General features: G+C 29.8%; 2 protein-coding genes across 4 annotated transcripts; one reads left to right on the forward strand and one right to left on the reverse strand.

The window, feature by feature from the left end:
• Positions 1-256: 256 nt before the first annotated feature.
• Tom70 (translocase of outer membrane 70) lies at positions 257-10,847 on the forward strand. Its single transcript, XM_014430118.3, has 10 exons — positions 257-537; positions 722-895; positions 2,114-2,321; positions 3,608-3,752; positions 4,271-4,478; positions 6,145-6,279; positions 7,287-7,511; positions 8,724-8,820; positions 9,928-10,051; positions 10,415-10,847. The coding sequence occupies exons 1-10, from the start codon at positions 316-318 to the stop codon at positions 10,569-10,571; spliced, it is 1,695 nt and encodes a 564-aa protein (XP_014285604.1). The 5' UTR covers positions 257-315; the 3' UTR covers positions 10,572-10,847.
• Positions 10,848-12,177: 1,330 nt separating this feature from the next.
• LOC106686699 (ATP synthase, subunit G) lies at positions 12,178-20,938 on the reverse strand. Of its 3 annotated transcripts, XM_014430142.3 has the most exons (4): positions 20,911-20,938; positions 15,598-15,618; positions 14,043-14,203; positions 12,178-12,363 (listed from the first exon to the last, which is right to left on the reverse strand). In XM_014430142.3, exons 1-4 carry the CDS (start codon positions 20,921-20,923, stop codon positions 12,259-12,261), a joined length of 300 nt encoding a protein of 99 aa, XP_014285628.1. In that variant the 5' UTR covers positions 20,924-20,938; the 3' UTR covers positions 12,178-12,258. The 3 variants fall into 3 exon arrangements, with proteins under 3 accessions (XP_014285628.1, XP_014285645.1, XP_014285636.1); XM_014430159.3 differs by lacking the exon at positions 15,598-15,618; XM_014430150.3 differs by lacking the exons at positions 15,598-15,618; positions 20,911-20,938 and adding an exon at positions 20,695-20,790.
• Positions 20,939-20,957: the final 19 nt, after the last annotated feature.

Consider the following 20,957-nt stretch of genomic DNA (forward strand, 5'->3'; position numbering starts at 1 on the left):
ATTACTACTTGCAGGTTAATAACAGATAATAATGGTTAATAATAGTCATGGAAACAATTTTACTGTTATCGTAATCATCTCAAAATTCTTATGGAAATTAAATTGCTAGGTAGATAATAAATCAGTTGGATTTCGGAAAATTCTATTAAAAATCATGCACAAACAGAACAAATAGAGCGTATCGTGATGTTTTAAATTTTACAAGTCTTGTCATCAGCACTTCAATATTTTTCGGGGACATTTCATAAAAAAATATATATCAGAACCTTCCCAGTGGTTACCTTTAATGCCTAAAGTGTCCGATCAGTATTAAGCATGTCTAATGAGCCGATTGTTCCGAAATATTCTTGGTCTAAATGGATTTTAGCAATCCTTATCGGAATACCTGCTGTAGCCGGTACATATTATTTTATGACAAAAAAGCAGCCGAAGATAACCGATACTGATAAAAATGGAATTTGCAAACCTACCAAGAAGAAAAATGTTCCTAAAGAAGATACAAGTGAAATTAAGCAAGAAAACCACAAAGTAGAAGAGGTTTTGACTTTCCTTACATATTATTTATTAAGTTGCATGGTGATTTTTCGTATATATCCTTTTTTTCTTTTGCATTTCAAACTTGTCAACATGTTGGTTATGTAATGGTGATAACTGTTTGTGTTGACTATACCATATACCAACTTAGTTTATCAAAAGTTAGTAATTTAAACTCCTGTTTCAGACTCCATTGGAGAGAAGTATGAAGCTTAAAAATTCAGGAAATTCTTTTTACAAGAAAGGTGAATATAATGAAGCTATACGTTGTTATACTGAAGCCATCTCTATGTGTCCAACTAACGAAACCGAACATTTGGCTACTCTGTATCAAAATAGGGCGGCTTCATATGATGTTCTGGTAAATAATTTAAATTTATTGTTGTAATACCTATCAACCATTCTGTTACTGCAAGAACTTTTATAAATTGTTATTCCTCTTTCATTTTTTAGTTTGTTTATTTTGCAGTCTTTAAAATTTGATTCATTTAAAGCTATCTACATCTCATTCTTTGCTTCTGTTCTTCATTTGATTATTTAAACCATATTGCTGTCAAATGGTTTCCATTCTTACTTGTTTATTTTTTTAAATACTTCAGTTGTATTAATGATAAACAAGTATAAATAAACGTAATAAGTCTGCCTCATTTCTGTCCATCTTGAATTATTTTTTCCTATTTGTTTTATTTGCTTGTTGCTATCTCATAATCTTATCACCATTCATGTTATAAATTAATAAAATGAAATTGATATGATGAATATATTTTAAATTGTTAACATTAATCTCTAGGATTCAGAATCTGTTCTTCAGGCTGTAACGTAGAGTATTACTGCTTTGATATCTTTAGTTTGACAGCTATTTTCAAATATGTACTTCAGATTTTCGTGCTCAATATATGATCATCAAACTTTCTCTAGTATGATATTTTCGCACCTAAAGTACTCTGTCCATTATTGTAAAAAACACTCTTATTATTTCTTCCCTCCAAATTAAGTGAATCCATATGAGTGAATCTTTTAGTGAGGTAAGATATGCTTATAAGATCATTAATAATAATTTCAGAACTAATAAAGAGAATGTGATTGATAAGTGGTGTTATCATAACATAATATTAGTGGTTGGTAATTATTTATTGGATTTTAAAGTAACAAGGAGGCAAGAGAGTGGCTACTACCCATTTTTTACTTTATTTTTCTTGCGAAGAAAAGAATAAAGCCAAAAAAAAATGTGAAAAATTAATTTCTGTTGTGCCTGCTGTTGACTCCATGTAACTTTTGATTTTTTTAAACCTTAACATCAAAGAGTCCTTGGTGCATTGTCCTTATTTTGTTACTAACTGATTATTATGGTATCATAGGAAACAATTAAGCTGATACATCAGTAGAGATGAGAGCACATTTGATTCATAAGTAGAGGTAGGATCCTAAAAATTGTTTGAGCTTATGTTTACAAACTGACTGATCAAATCTCTGTATGTCAAGAAGAAATTTAGTAATCCTAAACTTGATAAATGGACGCGCTTCATTCGCCATACAATATTACTGTATATAGAATAATGTATTTTATTTTTATTTTCAGAATGAGACACAGAAAATATTAGATGACTGTTCCGCTGCTTTGAAGTTGAAACCTGACTACCTCAAAGCTCTATCCAGGAGATACAAAGCTGCAGAAAAGCTTGGGAAGATTAGACAAGCTCTTGAAGATGTAACTGCTGTTTGTCTTCTGGAAAATTTCAACAACATGGAAACATTATCTGCTGCCGACAGAATTCTTAAAGTTATTGGTATGTTTTTTAGGAGTCAGTTCTTATTAATATTTTTTGTTTTTTAAATGTATAGAATCTTAAATTTTTATTTTTATTTACTTATTCTGATGGAATACCTTTTAAAAACAGATAAATAGAAAATACCAAATAAATTCTCAGACTTGTACATCTCCCTCTAACTCTTGTGTGCTGTTAAATGTGGAGTTGCAATCTTAGTCTACCCAGCTCACTGGTCTCTACATCCTGCTGGTCTTCCCATCTCCAGGATGGTGCATCCTCTTGCTGTGCCAATTTATTTTGAGGCTGCATTGTTCACTATTAATCAATTATACTCCATATAGGGGATTACCTTTACCCAGGTACAATGGATCCCTAGCTTGTATAAAGATCCAATATTCTTTGATAGATTGACTACAGTGGACAAATCCCATCTGTCCCTCCCTGTTCATCAACCTTTATACTGGTCTCCAGCTCCGCCTAATACTATATCATCTTGAACCCAACTAACCCATTCCATCTTCGGTTAGAGTTGATACTAATATCTATATTGTAATCAATAATAATACTGATATCACAATCAAAACTAATATTGATATTGGACTAGACATTAAATATTAGTATTTTTTTTTATTTTTAATGAATTAAAATATTATATTTTTAATGAATTAAAATATTATATTTTTAAAGATGAAGAATTTCATTTTTCCCACTTCTGGAGCTCGATTTGTCACTGGTTCCACATTTTTTTTATTTTTCATTTTTTTAAATATCCATATGTTGATATATATTTATATTTTTCCAACATCTCTTACTTATCTTACCTCACACAAGTGATATTTATTGATTTCTTACTCAAGATCTGCTGTGTCAAATGCAGAGTAGCCTCTTGAAGGGTTTGGTTCTTCACTATGCGTGGATGGTCTTGGGTGTATAGCTTTCTTAAGACAACTCATTGGTCTCTCAGCTCTAATCCAATGCTACCAAAGGAGGACCAATCTTCTGTTGCAACATTCATGACTGATGTTAATTGAATAAGAACACATAAATGTATAAATATGGAAAAATTGTGCTCTTTATTACCTATTTATTTGTTTATAGGAAAAGAAAGAAAGTAAAACAAAAAGATTATAATGATAAAAGAGAAAACAAATTTGTATCTTTCTATTGTATTCAGATGATATATCAAAAATATAATAAATTGTTTATGTGTTGCAATCCATTGTATTTAGACAGCACATTTTAGAAAATGAAGTGTTTCTCTCTTTAGGTATAAAAAATTAATAAATTTTTGTTTTAATCTTTAGGCAAGGAAGAGGCTGATAAGTTCATGAAATCTAGAAGTATTGTTCTCCCTTCAGATTATTTCATTAAAGCCTATTTTGCTTCATTTGCTCATGATCCTGTGATAGCAGACCTGCCTAAAAGTGTAACTTCAGATAATGAACTAAGGTATGCTTAGATTATGAATTTAATTTTTATTTTTATTATATGTTCATTAGATGTTAATCTTTTTCTTTATAGTTTTTGAATTTTATTAATCATGAATATAACACTGTAACTTATTAAAGAATTCTAAAGGTCAATATTAAAGTAAAACATAAATACAGCTTTAATATCTGAATATAAAAATAATAACCCTGAAGGTTCGATCTAATTATTAAAATCCCAAAGCTTCTGCTGCTGTAGAGCAGCGATGCCATAATGTATTATGAAGAATTCAAGTAATCAAGAATGTACCATAGTAATATTATTATCTTTATGGTTGATGGTTTCCACTATCTGATTTTTTTCCAATTCAGTATTTTGTTATTCCCAGTTCTTGAGCATACTTGGATGAGAGGGAAGGGGAGTCTTCTGTCTTTAATGATTTAATTTATGTTTTTAACTGCCTTAATTATAGTTTAATATAAAATTTTATTATTAATAAGAACATCATGTTAGCATTTGTAAATTTATTCCTGATGTAGAGGGATTGAGAAGGCCAAGCAGGCGATGGTAGAAGAAAAGTACTCTGACATAATTAGTGCTTGCACTGAGGAACTGGAAAACCCCAGTTCAGATAAAGGAAAAGAACATGCTCTACTTCTCAGATCTTCCATGTACATTCTTACTTGGCAAATAAAGGAAGCAATGTCTGATCTCACATTTCTTATTAATACATCGTCAGATGTTAAGGTATGATTAAACCTTCATTCTCATATATATTTTTTAAAATAAAATTATTTATTTTAAAATATATTTAGGATAAACTTACTATTATGTACAGTTATCCCATTTGTTGTGGAAGAAATAGGTCAACATATCATAATTATCTTCAATATTAAATATCTTTTGAATGGAGAGTCGGATTTAGAAACTCATTTCACTGTTAGAACATGACAGTTTCATAAAAATTTCTACCTTAGGGCTGGTATTCCCATCCTGTCTCATTGAATAAAGCTGGATATGGTTAGTCCCATGACACATAGATACACCATTTGCTACAATGGGTAAAGGATTAACAAAGAAAGATGACGATCATTATAAAATATTCTATTATAAACGAAGGCTATAGTAGAAGAACCGTCTGACTCAGTGTTTTAAAAAATTTTCAGGAAACTAAATCCTTAGCATGTTCTTTTTTTTTTTTTTTTTTTTTGATAAAACTTTGAGGGAATAATTTTTATATAGTGTAGAATCCATTCTAAACCTTTAAAACTTTGAAAAAATATACCTCAGAGCTTGAAGTGCCAAAACTACTTTTGTACAGGGGAAAAACTACTTAACTAACTACTTTTATAGAGGGTACAGGCTTTCCACTTCTCTAGTTAGTGTTCAATGAGGTCATTCCCACGAGGTTCAAATAATTTTGAAAATGCCAATGTAGACAAAAATTAATTCAATTAAAATTGTTTTTTATAATTTTGAATTAACATTATTCTCATTAGTAGCATAATTTTAGGTAAATCGACAAAAATCCAATGGAAAAAATGTGCAGTATTGCTTCTAAGTGCTACCGTTATGAATGTAATATAATATAAGTCAAGCCCTTTTTCTCCAGTTCCGCTCGCAGCAAGTAGTTCTTTTACTGTACACATTTTTTCCAACACTTTTTTAAACTAAGATAAAGTCCTTTTTCCCCGGTTTTGATTTCACAATCACAATCCTGTTCACTGTGAAAAAATCTATAATAATTCATCATCACCTTATTTGCAGGGAAAAAAAATCGATTTATGCTCTTCCTCCACTGTTGTCTTCTAATGTCATATAGAATTCTGGAAACTATAATTTATAAATTATTTATCCATTCCTTTGGTTGTTTCTCACCCTGAATTTCTGATAGATCTCAATTATGGGGATGCTTGAAAATTTCTTAATATGAGTAGTTAATACCTTCATACACCAATAGTGGATATTAAAATAAATCATTAAAATTAGCAAATTTTATTTTTAAAATAATAAGAATTGCAGGGAAAAAATAAATAATAATAGGGATTGTTATTTATTCCTTTATTCCATTTGTTCAAATATATGTTGAGGTTTTTAATTGTTTTTCAAGAAACAGGATTTTCCAGGTTAAGGATGGGAGTAGGAATTATAGATATAAAATAGTTTACTTTCAATGAACTATGACATTTTTAAAATTTAACCAGTAAACTTAGTTGCTTAATAATGAGTAATTATGTGGTTAAGCATTTTATAATATCATATAAACATAATTAATATACATTTTTAAACATTGTTAGATTATGTTGATTTTTAAGTGTTAGAAATTTCTTTAGTAGCCTGGGTGTGATTCATGGGTCACATTAATAAGCTAATAATTAATAAGATTTGTGTCGTAAGTTTTGTTTTCTCATAGGTCCAAGCTAATGCCTTGCTCAAACGAGCGTGCCTGTACATGCAAGCTGAGGAAGTTGACAATGCAATGGCAGATTTTGATAAAGCTGCTATTATCGATCCAAACAATCCTGATATACCACACCAAAGAGCTCAAGTAAGTTAATATAATTACTATTTCTCCTTTAACTTTTTCTATTTGAAAGTTATATATCGATAGCTTACTTCACAGTGGGGCTAAGTACATTTCCACAAACTTTACAAACATTATAGGTTTTCTCTTTGAGGAAAATAACAACTTTTAAATTAATTTTCATAAAAGAGAGAACCTTTAATTTATTTTTTGTAAGGCTATTGGAAATGTACTTAGCACTACTGCAAAGTAAGCCATCAATATAATCATTTGCATCAATGACATTTTAAAAACATTTGGAAAAGAATTAATGTGGCAAGAATTTATTCCCATATATGATGACATTTCATTTCATCATTTCATTTCATTTAATCATAGTATATATAATGAAAATATAGACTGACATATATAAGTGAAATAAGACAGGTGTAATTTAAAACCTTTATTACGTGGTCCTAAGTACCTCCAAGTTACTGAATATAAATCATTTAAAGTATAAATGTTACATATTGTTTTAATAAAAAATGAGAGGGAATCTATAATTATCTGTATACGTTTGGAAAATAAATTATCTTTACAAAATGTTTTCATTTTACTACTATGTAAGTCAAGAGAGCAAAAGTTTTATTAAAGCTTATATTAAAATTAAAATAAACATATATAAATCTATTATGAATAAAATGCATTTACATATAGAACATAAAACCAACCAACAATTTTGCGATGTATTTTATAAGCAAGACTAAAAATTTTTATTTTGCAGCATAAACCTCGAGATACAGTGTTCCTCTATTTCTCTATTAGATATATATAGAGGCTTGGGTTTTAGTTAATATTAATATAGCTTAGCTTTTAACATAAAAAAAAAATGTTGATTGATTCCTTATTGCGTATGTTGGTTCAATTGTAACTTAAGTTAATTAGTAATAAAATAAAACTTTTATTTTTTCCCCTTTTTTAATTATCCACTTATTATTAAATTAAACTCCTATCTAGTTATAGTTTTACTTATTTAACACTTTTATTTGTAGATGTACCTTCTTGGTGAGAAATTAGAAGAGGCTGTAGAAGAATTCCAAAAAGCAATAGCATTACACCCCACTTCTGGTCTTGTATTAGTTCAAAAATTATATGCGGAGTATCGCCTGGGTGTATCGAGAAATGACTCAAGTATTGCGCAAACTGCCAAGAAAGGTCTTCAAAATGCTATAAACAAATTTCCTAATACCCCAGAAGGTTACATGCTTTTAGCTCAGGTTAGTGTTTCCTATTTGTTCTTCCTAATAACTCATTTTTAGCTAACCAAAAAAATCAGTTGTACTAGAGCTAATAGTCAAGTAGATACCTGTTTCTAAATCCTTTAGTATTGTTGGAAATACACCGTGTGAGTGTGATGAGCACTGTGCTCCAATCACCTGTTTGTTTCTCATTTTATGATTAATTGGGTCTAGTAAGTATATTAGCTCCTATCTTGGCCATACCCACTAATGTTCTGTTATTCAATGTTGAAAAACCTTTAAATTAATAATCGATAAATATGCTATACATGTGTCTAATTTTAGTAGTACATTAAAGTTACAGTGTAAAATAAATAAGGCAAGATAACAATCCCTTTTGTGTGATTAAAAAAAAATTAATCAAGTCAGTTATTTCCAAAAATACATTTATGTAGTCCAAGGGATCTATGCAAGAGGAAAGCAGGGATCTCAATATAAAAAAATAAAGAATGTCATCCTGGAAAAGATAAAATGACCATTAATTATTTCTTACTTTATTTTATAAATTGCTGTTTAATGCACCTTCTTAATTTTAAGTAAAACATTTATTTATTAAAATTAAATGAAGCATTCAAGAATTGTTTACAATAGCTAATTGTCTCTAATCCCATTTGAAAGAAAATTTGTTAAATATTAAAAAATTCTCTGGTTGATTCTCCAGTTACTTAGTTTGACTGCACTTGTTTGAGTTAACAGATTGCTTTACGAAGTATTTGAAGTTTAAACTTCAAATTTTAACATTTAAAATTGTTAATTTTCTATCTGTTTATAAGATTTTTGTTTGTTTTTAAAATAAACTCGTTTTCTTGTTCTTGGTGTTTAATTTCTGCTTGTAATGTTTAATTGTTAATTGTGCAGTATACCTAAAAAAACCTAAAATATCGATGAAATGGAATTTGTGGTGTAATAAGAAACTGGTGCACTACTTTTGATCAGAAATATATTTATTTATGTTCCCTTATAAACTTTACTGTATACATGAATTTTTTATTACATTAGCAAAAAAAAAAATCATTCTAACTGTTAAATTTTTCCTAAGCTATAGTTCATCAATTATTTATTTTAGACTCATAAATAACTAACTGTAGCTGTGTTGGTTCATAATTGAGATATCTAATTGTTTAATTTGTATACATTATATATATGCATGTTTTTTTGTTATTTAATTGAATTTGTTCTTTTTTCCTTTAGGTATATAATGATGCTCAAGATTATGAAAAAGCAGAAGCTACATTTGACCTAGGAATAAAGGCAGATGAAAAAAATGCTTCCATTTTAGTACATAAAGGTATAAGAATTTATTTATTTATTTTTTTCGGCCAAGACTCCCATTGGAGTCCTATACTGCCTAACCATGGTTGGGGGTAAAAGTTCTTCATTTTGTGGGACCGCCACCCAATGAAAAAAGTCAATATCCCAGGCCGGATTCGAACCGGCACCGCCAATAGACATCAAATTGGTAAGACTGTGTCTTAACAACTGAGCTATGGGCAGCCCAGGTATAAGAATATCCTATGATGGTATATATTCAATGTTTATGTATCACATATCTGAAATCTTTCTTGCTACAATCTGTTGTGAAACAAAAAAGTCCTAGAAATATGCTAATGCATTAAATATAGTTTCCTGGAGCACCGGGTTTGATTTCCCATCTGGTTCATTTAATAATTATTTTGTGATGGTCTTGCAAAGTAAATCTTAAAACTGCTTGATGGCAACCTCAAAGGACTAGGCACTGATTCATTCAACAAAAGTACTTTCTACTACTACTGATTTTAGATAATCCCCATTTGTCTGTACACACGACCCCAGTCGGCAGTCGCTTAAAAAAGCGATATGCATGAAAATGCGAAAAAACCTACAGCTATAATTTTATTGTTGCATATCTCTAAAACGACAATCACACTAAGTTGTTCCATTTTCAAAACTGAAGTTATCATAGTCATCAAATTTGCCCAGTCAAATGGTAGTTGCATGTGAAAAAATTCAACTAATTGGTTTTTCTGTGGTTCAATATATTTTTATAATGTTTAATATAAATAAATTCTTTTGTCCCCATATAAGGAACATAAAATTGTATTGTTCCGTATGTTGACATTGTAGCTTGGGCCGTCTGTAGCTCTGTGGTTGGGCGCAGTCTTGCTATCCTGTGATCTATTGACGGTGCCGGTTCAAATCCGGCCTGGGACGTTGCCTTTTTTCATTGAGTGAACTTTTATTCGTATAAGTAACCTCTTATTCGCAAACTTTTTACTTTTACTCCTTGGCTTCTCAATCACTCGTATATAATTATTATACCAGATTAAAACAATATTAAATAAAAGTAAAGTTCTACATCATGATCATTTAATTTTTTCAATTTATATTTTAAATTAATATGAACATTCTGTTTTAGGTTTGTTATACTTGCAATGGAAAGGTGATATTGAAAAGGCTTCAAAACTGATCGAAAAAGGAATTGAAGTTGATCCGAAATGTGAATTTGCGTACGAGACATTAGCCTCAATCGAAGTTCAAAAGTAAGTATAAATTTTTATAATAAAAAATTGTCTGTATCATTTAACCTAAAGTTATTTTCTCTTGTGTTATAGAATTAATATGAACTCATTACAAATTAATTTTAATTAATTATATAAATTAGGCACATTTTTTTATATTATATTTTATTATATAAATTTTGCATTTTTTTTTTTTTGGCATTTTTTCTTATGGTGATTTTCTTTTATAATCAACAATAGTAGATGATGATGCCTTAAGTAAAAAAAAGAAAAATGATTTTTTTTTTCCCCTTTGTTTTTAAGCCAGTAAAAAATCCCAAATAAGTACAGCAAAAGGAACAATAATGTGTATGCCCAATACCTATATGTTCTATATGTTTACAGAGGCAATTTAATGAGAGCGGTTACTCTGTTTGACAAAGCACTCCCTCTAGCAAAAAGTGAAAGAGAAGCGAGTCACATCCTCTCATTGCGGGCTGCAGCACAGGCGCAGATGGTCGTCCTATCTCAATCAATAGGACGAGAGCACCATTCTTTTTAATTGTAGTCAGCTTAAAGTTAGTCTTAACAATTTGTATATAGTCAGTCACAGTTTCCTCCAAATTTATTAGATCATCGCCACGGTTATTTTGACGAATTTAGCACATTTGAGATTTGGTATCAAATTGAGAGAGGAAATAGTTAATTTAACTATGTTGTTGTATATTTTCTTCTTTGATGTTATTTTTAACATTTATTACTTACCATACAATTATTTGTATTTTTGTTCTGTAATTATAATTGTTCCTGAAGTTTGTTATTAAAGTTTTTTTTTTTTTAGTAATAAATGCCTTTCTATTATCATATTTAGTATTATAGTAGGTGTTTTGATGCACCCTATTTATCATTGCATCTCTTTACTTTTAACAATTGTACTAATAATAAACATTTTGGACTGCCCAGTACTATATAAAGAATCCCCAGACTGAATATGTTAAGAGATGTTAATTTTTTTTATAGTTTTCATTCTTATTCCAAGAATGAATGTTATAAATATTTGTTTAATTAACTAGGTTTACTTACAACATACTGTGTATAGAATTATATTGATGATAAAAGCTTATGTCAAATATGATAATTAAATTAATATCGAAATGGCTGTAGTTATAACTGCTAGTTTATATTTATAGTTATTTTAGTTGATCCATTTAATGTAATTTATATGTTAGCATTTCTTAAACTGGATAATTTGTATTCTTATTAAATAAATTTTAATAAGAATTCAAGTATTCAATTAAATCAGTTTTTATTTGATCAACTTCATCCATAGATAACTTAATGATACAGAGTAAACATGAGACAAGATTAGTAGAAAATTACCATGAAAGTTATTTTTGCAATGTAATTGAATTTTTATTTAAAATATGGCACTTAAAGGAAAAAAAATGTTTGACTAACAACCCATGGGGTCTTGGAATCTTAAATACAGCAGTACATGCAAGAAATTGCTGTTTCTATACCAACATTGGTGCTATAAGGTGAATTGGTCTGGATCATTTTCAACAGTCAGGTTTTTACAGAAAACTGCTGACTAACAAGATAACTATCTACCACAGCTGGACTCTAACCCTAAACTAAGGAATTTTTATTCTGAATATATATAAACATATTCCACTATCTAAAATCAGACATGTACCTTTTTTTTATTATATTGATCTAAGTGCCAAATGAAAATTGAATAGAGAAGGGCACATACAATGTGGATTAGAGCAGTGGTTCTCACGATATAAATTAGAATTGGATCATTCCACATCAATTGGAAACAGTTTTAGACCTTCCCACTTCAGTTTTGGGTAGGTATCCTTCCCTTTTTTAGCTTTTACTGAAAAGATGACATCAATTTTTATCAAATATAAATGTAGATGTAGATTCTGCCATAAAAAAAAAAAAAGTTTGGGAACCACTGCTCTTGAGGCACGCACTAAAGGAAAGATGAAAAGCAAATTGAATATGACACAGTGTGGGTACAGCTTGAAGGCTTTTAATTAGGTATTAACTGATTTAGTCACTAGGCATGTCAAGGTTTAAAGTAGCTGATCATAATCTTAATGATCTATCCTATAATGAAATTTATTGAATGTGAGAAATGATAAAGGAAATGGAAAAAATTACAAAGAAAAAAAATTAATTTACTAACATTTATATATAATACACATTTAAAATTCTATATTTTTTCCCCTTAATTCTATTTACACTTCGACTTTATAACCAACAATAGATCGCTTTCCAATACATTCTCCAACATAAAACCAGCACAGAACTTCCATGGTTACGAGTGTGTTCAGCCATGCTTCCTGTAACAAAAATGTATATTATAAACAATTAACTTTAACAATGAAAACAGAATGATTTTATAGGATATTTAGTTTTCTCACTCAATAAATTATTAATGGATTTGCAAAAGGAATACTCCAATAATGCGATACTGTTTAAGAACTTCTACGATCCTTCAGTAAATATTTGAAAATTAATTGTTTATTTTAATACTGTTCTATTTTAGTGACCATTGTGACAATTAGGCTTGCTTTACTACCGGGCATGCCTTGTCTTTAATTAATTTATAAGTAATACATACTACCAGTAAAATTTGTAGGCATCTAAATCTCCCTCAACATGACTTATACTGACGTAGCCTCATTGGAAATATTTTGAAGTACACTTAGAAAACAGAAGTGATATTCCTAAAGCTATATTAATATTAAACAGTCGCATTTTACTGCTTGAAAATTTAAACTTTTAGAAAATGCTAACTCACTTTTTGACAATGTTTTTTTGTTCAAAAATGCATTTTGCGTAAACTCTGGACAAATTAAACTCTTTCTCTACATACAATAATGGAGACTGACAAAAGACTACATGAAGCACAACAATAGAATATTGAGCACTCTATTAACATCCATCTTTTTTTTACTTTTATTTTCTCTATTTGTATAGATTTTTTTTTTTAAATATGTCCTGTATTGATACTACCTAAAATAATTAATCCATTAATATATAGACAAAGATATATTTTTTAAATTGCTATACTACCTTCATAACAATCAATTATTCATTATAAAACATCCCCTCCCCTTTGAGGGATGAAAATCCTAACTTTTGAAGGGTACTAGATTCAATGCACTTCAATGTATCTACATTTTATTTCCACATTTTTGGTAATCACAATATTTATAAGGAAGTGATCATCATATTCTAAATGAGTGATTCTCATTTTAGGGTCAAATTTTAGTCAATTAAAACTTATTTAATTAGTTAAGTCTAACCTAATTTTTTTTTTCCAGTGAAGAAATATGTCTTCATAATAGAATGAAAACATTAAAGGATAGTTTAGTTTTCTAATTGCAGGTATCACCACAAAAAAAATTAAGCTGTGACTAGAACAAACAATTATTATTTATTCAAGATTTTTTTATAATTATCCACCGATGTTTCGGGGTGTTCATTTATTTCTACTTTAATCTACAATATTCATCCTCCTTTATTCATTCCTAATGTCAAATTTGGTATATTAAAAATAAATGTTGTTCAACTGCACTCTAAACTTCAACAAATTGTATAGGGCTCTTATCGATTGTGGTGCTTACAATGCAGAAAATAATTAAGATGCAATTATATGATTATCTAATAAAAATAATATAAAGTGATCAGATTTTTCTCTCTAAAAGATCCCTAATGCATTGCTTGTCAACATTAGAGCAATGTGACATTGATAACATTGATACTCCAAAACATCAGTAGATAAATGAAAAAAACTAGCATAAATTATTAATTTCTAAATACAGACATTTTGTTTAGATACAAGGGTTTGAACCTTTGTCCTTTTAAAATACCAACTACTATATTTTGATTTTGTTAGAAAAGTTTAATTAAATTCTAGTTAAAATTGTATCATGAAAACTACCCATAATCTGAGAATCAGACAAATTTGCTAATACATAAACCAAATCAATTTAAAATTTTAGATAATACATACCCTGACGGTAATAGTCTTCCACTTTCCAGTCTTGGCTGCTGATAATATATTTTTAATTCCACCCGTTATTGCCGGAATGTCTTTGGGTGAGGGAGGTGTCAATTCTACTTTTGCATACTTTACAAAAATAGCCAAATTAGGTTTGACAGTGTTAGAAATACCTAAAAAATAAAATAAATGTAATGAGAAGTTCAGTAAGAATATTTTAACAATAATATATTTCAAGAATTCATTAAAACCAGACTCATCATTATTGAAAAAGACCAATAAAATCAACATAGTATAGAGGTATCTAATTCTTGAAGAAATAGAGTGAGTGAAAGAGAGGGTAAGGGAGGAGGAGAGAGAATGAGAGAATTACTGATTAAAACTGGTAGTAAAATAAAAAACAAGGAATCATCATTGGTTTTAGATTCAACCATTTTCTTTCTTTACAATAAACAATGGCAAAACTTTCTCTTTTTTTTATTTTTTTTTTTTTTTGGCCAAGACTCCCATTGGAGTCCTATACTGTCTAACCAAGTCAAAGTTCTTCATTTTGTGGGACCGCCACTCAATGAAAAAAGTCAACGTCCAAGGCCGGATTCGAACCAGCACCGCCAATAGACATCAAATTGGTAAGACTGTGTACTGAGCGATGGGGGGTCCAAACTTTCTCTTACTATATTTCTATAAATTGGTTAGGTAAAAAAACTATTATTTGTATATTTTCGTTTCAATGCTTGTTATACTTGATATCAGAAATTACAAGGCAACATCATCAACAGAGAAAACTGGCAATCTATGCTGAAGCAGGCCGTCTCAAAAAACTGGGATCTAGTGCCATTTGATAATTATATTAATGTTAGTTATTACAATAAACAAAAATTTTCGACTACCATAGAAACACAAAAAATGTATTTCCTCCTTGAGGAATTATGTAATTGTAAGTAGTAGTAGTAAGAGTAATTGTACAATAGTAATACTTTTCAGAATTCCTAATAAGGATGACACAAACTGGGAGGTTGATACACACGAGCATTCATATATTTTAAGTGAACGTTTTTAAGTAGAAAAATATTAATGTTTTGTTAATTTAAGAAAATGTAGGGAGCATCTATAAATAGTTGTATTATCTTCAAATCATTACCTCAAAGAAATAGAAACATATTTTATACGTGGGTGCAAAACCTCATTTTTAGAAAAAAAGATGTTAAAACGGAGATAAAGTACGAGCACTAAGTTTTAGGTTAATAATCTACGGACCACAAGGTCAACAACTACGGTATAATATTGTGCACAGCATTGGGGAAATAAAAAGAGCGAAGTAATAAAAATGAAATTAAAAGACACTTATAAACTTGAAATTATAGCGAGAAACAAGTGGGAAAAAAACACAGATAAGAAAAGGTAGAAAGATAACAGGTAGGTTAATGAAAAAATTTCCCTAGTACTTTTTCTAGAAGGTAATCCAAATTACTTCGAATATTTTAACGGTGTTAACTAATTATAATGCTAATATTATTCAAATTTAATATTATACATAACTACAAATAGTTATAATACAATTGGATACCTCTGTACACAGCAGCAAGTTCTGAAAATGAAGAGTAATAATTAATTTGGGACTTTAATTGGAAAAATGTTGTAATTATTCTATTTGACTATAATAACTTTACTAGGTAATAGTCTGCTTTGAAGGCCATACGAAATGTTAGTCATCCTAACTTATACTAACAGGTAGGGCTGCTTGTTGTAAGTTACCTTATCTATTACAAATTATTATCCTATACCTAATCACTAATATCTAATGATGAATCAACCAATTAAGATTTCAACTACTAACACATCATGGGTTCATTAACTTATTGAACAAGATTGGACAAAAAAGTATCTTACTTTGATTAATTAATTACATTAAAATAGTTTTAGATGGATGAGGGGGCCATTTATATAAATAGAAGAGGGAGAGGGATTAAATTGAGATGGGAAACAATAAAATAATTAAAATTTCTTATCTTGCCTCATTTTGTGTAATGTATTAACATAGAATATGATTTCAAGAGATATTTAATAATTTTAAGGGCAAATAAAGCAACACAAAGAATGTTAGTAGCAATATAGAATTAAACTTATTATTTTGTTTTGCTATGAACAGCATTAGTCAAATTCCACTATCAACACAGCTTTTCATTTAAAGGAACAATACTTAAGGTAGGATAATGAAGGTGAAGATAAAATGCAGGTTATTAAGGGCCCTAAAACAGACTAGTCCCTGAGAACAGATAGAATTAAACAGATTACTTTTCTAATCAAAAAGGCTTAGAGTGGGTAGCCAAAATAAAGTAATCAGCTTATCGAACCAAGAAAAATGATTAATCAGTTATTATATCAATGGTTTTCCAGTTATTTTTTCTGTGCTAACCATAAGGGAGGCAAGAGAATCTAAAACAGGTTGAAAAAATTAATGCTAGTATCAGATGAGAGAACAGCAAGGAGTTGGGTTAATTGTAACAGAATAAAACTATGCATATGCCAAACAGTCCTCAGAGAGCATACATAGAAATGGGAGACTTTATTTTTTAACGTGCATCTGAGTTTATAAACATTGGCTCACAGCTGAACATTAATGACATGTATACTGATATCCAGATGAGTAATATAACTGCGAAAGGAGCCTAATGTTAGTTTTCATTTACATCTAAAAATCTCAGTAATCTCACATATAGCCACGCTTTGCATATACGAAATAGCAATCAGACCAGTGCTAACACATGGGTCAGAGTTTTGAACGATATCAATCATCCAAAAAGCAGCCCTCCTTTGATTTTAGTGTTCTGAATTAAGAAGAATATTTGCCCCACCAATACTCAATATTAACCAAGAAGGGGGTTGCAAATAAACAATGGGTTACAGGAGCTATTTCAAGATGCTGGTCTTGTGAGCATAATAAGAATTGGCAGATTATGATAGATTGAACACACCAGCTGGATCCTTGGAGAGGAAATATTGAGAAAACTAAAAGAACTTATTTACATATGATAAACAGACTTAGATGAGCTAAATGAGTGAAAGCTGACACATAAACTACTCTTGGTGGCCAAAACTTGAAGGCAGCAGTACTTCTAAAAGACGACTGGTGGTTTAAGTTATAGGAGGCCGTGGTTCACCATGAGTTGTAGTGTCATGAAAAAATAACAGATGAATTCAAAGATCTTATCCAATACATATGGACAGTATGGGCTAAACTATTTTTAGCCCTAGTTAAATGATAAAGAATCACCAAAGCTCCAAAAGAATCAAAAGGCTTTACTGAAAATCAAAACTAACAAGCAAATCTGCCCTTTATGAGTCATGGTGACAACTAACCAAGAATCTAATCTTGTACAATTAATTCAACTGATAAAAATGGAAAATGATCACTAAAAAATTGTACATTTTTTTTTTTACAAACATTTTAAAATTTATCACAAAGCAATCAGATAACTAGTAGAAAAGAAAAGTTAACTGAATTCAATGCTCTCTAGACAAAAAAATCCATAATGAATATAAACTGAAACAAGAACTATGAACAGAAAAAGTGTTAATATATAAGATAAACTGAAAAATTCTTTATAATTAACTTTGACTATTATAAATGGAAATCTAGTAATAATAGAACTAACCTAAGAACATAGATCTAATTACTTATGTTTGTCTCGCTTAGTTCCATATACTGTTATGCCACACACAATTTAAATATTCATTCAACAAAATTAATGCTTGGAGCGTTAACACTGAACAAGACAATCACCTAAATCTAAAACATATACTCACGATGTTTTATGAGGAATGTCAGTATTTATAAGGGGAGAGGTTAGGTTAAATCACCAAAAATGTAGTTCTATCATTTTTAAATTTTAATTTTAGTGTCACCAACCTCACTTTCTTATTTCAATCCATTGTCAAGATAGGAATTTCTCTAAGATTTTCCAAGAAAACCATGTTGTTTCACAAAAAAATGATAATTTCCGAAACTCAACTATAAATTTCAGAACTTTTTTAACCACTTTCAGCATCAATGATAAATTTTCTATTACACAGCAAGCAAAATGTAAGAAAATATTGCTTTGTTAGTTGATCTTAGAAGCCAAAGTATAGCAAAAATGAATTAAAATCCAAATATATTGGTAGAATCTCATGCAATGAATTTTTGAGGGCCAATCTTGGGGATTTTATATAAGTTGTATCCTCTAAACTAGGATTACACTGTTGTGCAATTTTTTAAAATAATGAGTGCATGAGGATTGTAAGATGGTCTCACCAAGTAATGAGAATACTTAAGGTGAAAGGATAGATTTTGGTACAGGTGTAGGAATTCAAATACCTAGATGCATGGATCAATGAAAGCAGATACATTGATAGAGAGGTGTCGCAAAGACTAAGAGCAACTGGAAGAATGTCCCATTTTTTCCGCAAAGAATTCCTCAATGGAGGAGAGGTGACAAAGAAAACAAAGCTATCTCTCAACAAGTCAACATTTTTGTCCTTCTTGTTCCTCGGAGTTATGGATCCTTACCTCGAAAAACAAGCAGCAGATTCAGTCAATGGAGATACCAGAGAAAGGTTGAAGGAAAGAGAGATAGGATCTGCAAAATGACAATAAGGTCAAACAGTGATGTAATGGTGAAAACCACTTTATAAGAAAATAAACATAGTTTGGGCACTTCCTTAGAATTAATATGGAAAGAATGGCCAGGATGACATATGAGACAGGAGAGGAGGGAAGAATACAAAGAGGAAGATAAAAGATCACGTGGAAGGAAGGCATGCAAAAAGCATTAACCCTTGGTGAGTATATACCCTATTTCAGTTGTATGGGTATAGGATATCTCGCAGACTCCAACCACCCCAATCACAATTTTTCCACTTAAAAAAATATTGGGTTTCCAATATGAATGGGATAACGCAAGTACACTTTTTCATTTATCAAAAATAAACAAATATCTAAGAAACTCAGTCAATTTGCAAAGAATTAAAAAATCACAATAATGAGATCACAAAAATGTTAAAGACTTAGTCAGTATAGGAATGACATTAGTCAATATACTTCTATATAAATGAAAGAAAAAATGATGTTTTTATGACTCGGAAAAAAATTAGCACACTTAATTTAACAGTCTTAACTTAATTTTACAGTCTCTTTGTCTCTGATTGAAAAATAAATAAATCGCAATGAAACACATTTTTGTGAAAACTAGCACATTTTTTGAGAGCATTTGAGGCAGTCAAAGTTTCAAACCTTCTTGATAACATATTGTACAATATATGTAGTCCACAAATTTTCGAAGTTAATTTTTTCTTAAATGTTCATGACTTGCTTTATCTATCATAGCCAGCATTAAGAATCCAATATAAGCTCTCAATTCATTCCTGGAGGTGTTCTTTAGTTAGAAATACTTTTTCAATCATCTATTCACTACATATTATTGAGTTTGACATTTGTGTAATGTACAGTCTCCTCAATTATTTGGTCAGAAACGAGTATGGACCATATATCAGCCAGTGACCATATATAATCAGTAGTATCATATAAAACTGGCACTTAGTCAAAATTCCAAATCTTCTAGCTCATATCAGGTAAATGCACCAAGTGAAGGTTGGTACGTTGATAGCGTGGAGTTTCAGACTAAGCCCATTGGAATGGTTCAGGATTGGCCTTTGTTTTTTGCCAAAATAAAATTCACCGAGACATGTGCACACTTTACAAGAACAGCACTGGTTATTACTTCAAGATAGATGGAATGAAATTCAAGATTATGCACTCTTGGAAAGTGGGGGAAAAGGTACTGAGAGTTCATTAAATGTCTGTCAGACACTGTATACTCAGAGGATTAAGGAAGAGAGGGCTGGACAGGAGCAGGAGAGAGTTGGTACAGGAGAGGGACACTTCGTCCAAGCTCTATAGAGAGCAATTTTACAGATAATTTGTATTTTATGTGATTACGTTGGTAAAAAAAATGCAGTAACTGGAAAATAAGTGAAATTAATTACTACAATCACCCATTAAGTAATTTCTATCATATAATAATTTCTAATCTTGCTTAATTTTGCTGAATGGAAATCCACTACGTTTTTACCCATATAAAATGACCTAAGTAAGGACAAATAAGTGTAAAACTTAAAACCTAGACATATCTATTACTAAATGAGAAGTTTAGTATTGGATTCAACTTTATTTTCTAATAACAGCTTTGTTATCACCACCTTCACACATTAAACAAAATTATAATTGTTAGGCAAACGATTTAAACTAATAACATAGTGTTTGCTGTGGTAACCTATTTTAGAAAAATTTTGAGAGAAAATATAATCAATTCCAATGATGAGGTTAATTATCTTAGTGTCACTAAAGTTTGAAGACCTCTAAACTTGAAACATAGGCCTCCAAATACTGAGTAAATAATGATCTTAATACTTTAAATACCATACTACTCAATGGATAGAGTAAAAAATCAATTTTGAACGAAATTATAACGATCAAATTAAGCATTGCAGATACATGTCACAAAAAAAAAAAAATTACTCAAAAATCAAAAATAGATTTTAAAGATATTTGTAACATTACAATTATACAACTCAAATAATAATTTCTACATTTGTTAATAATTTAAAATAGCTGATTATCAGATACCTCTTAGAATAGCAGCCATTTTTGAACACTGACAAGATAGAGAAAATATCTATGCCATCTAAATAATAATATTGATGTAATATCTGCATTAAAACCCCAAAATGGTGTGTAACTTTATTAGACTCACAATTAATTGTGCACAAAAATTTGACATAACTCTTTTGATAATTCAAAAGAACGCTTTGTTCATATATAGTTACATATGTTACTACCTACCTGTCAAAGGCATGTTGCACGTGGTTCCCAACACTCAATCCGTGCCA

The sequence above is a fragment of the Halyomorpha halys genome, unplaced genomic scaffold (assembly GCF_000696795.3).
Source record: "Halyomorpha halys isolate HHAL.00 unplaced genomic scaffold, Hhal_1.1 Scaffold36.1, whole genome shotgun sequence".
NCBI lineage: Eukaryota > Metazoa > Arthropoda > Insecta > Hemiptera > Pentatomidae > Halyomorpha > Halyomorpha halys.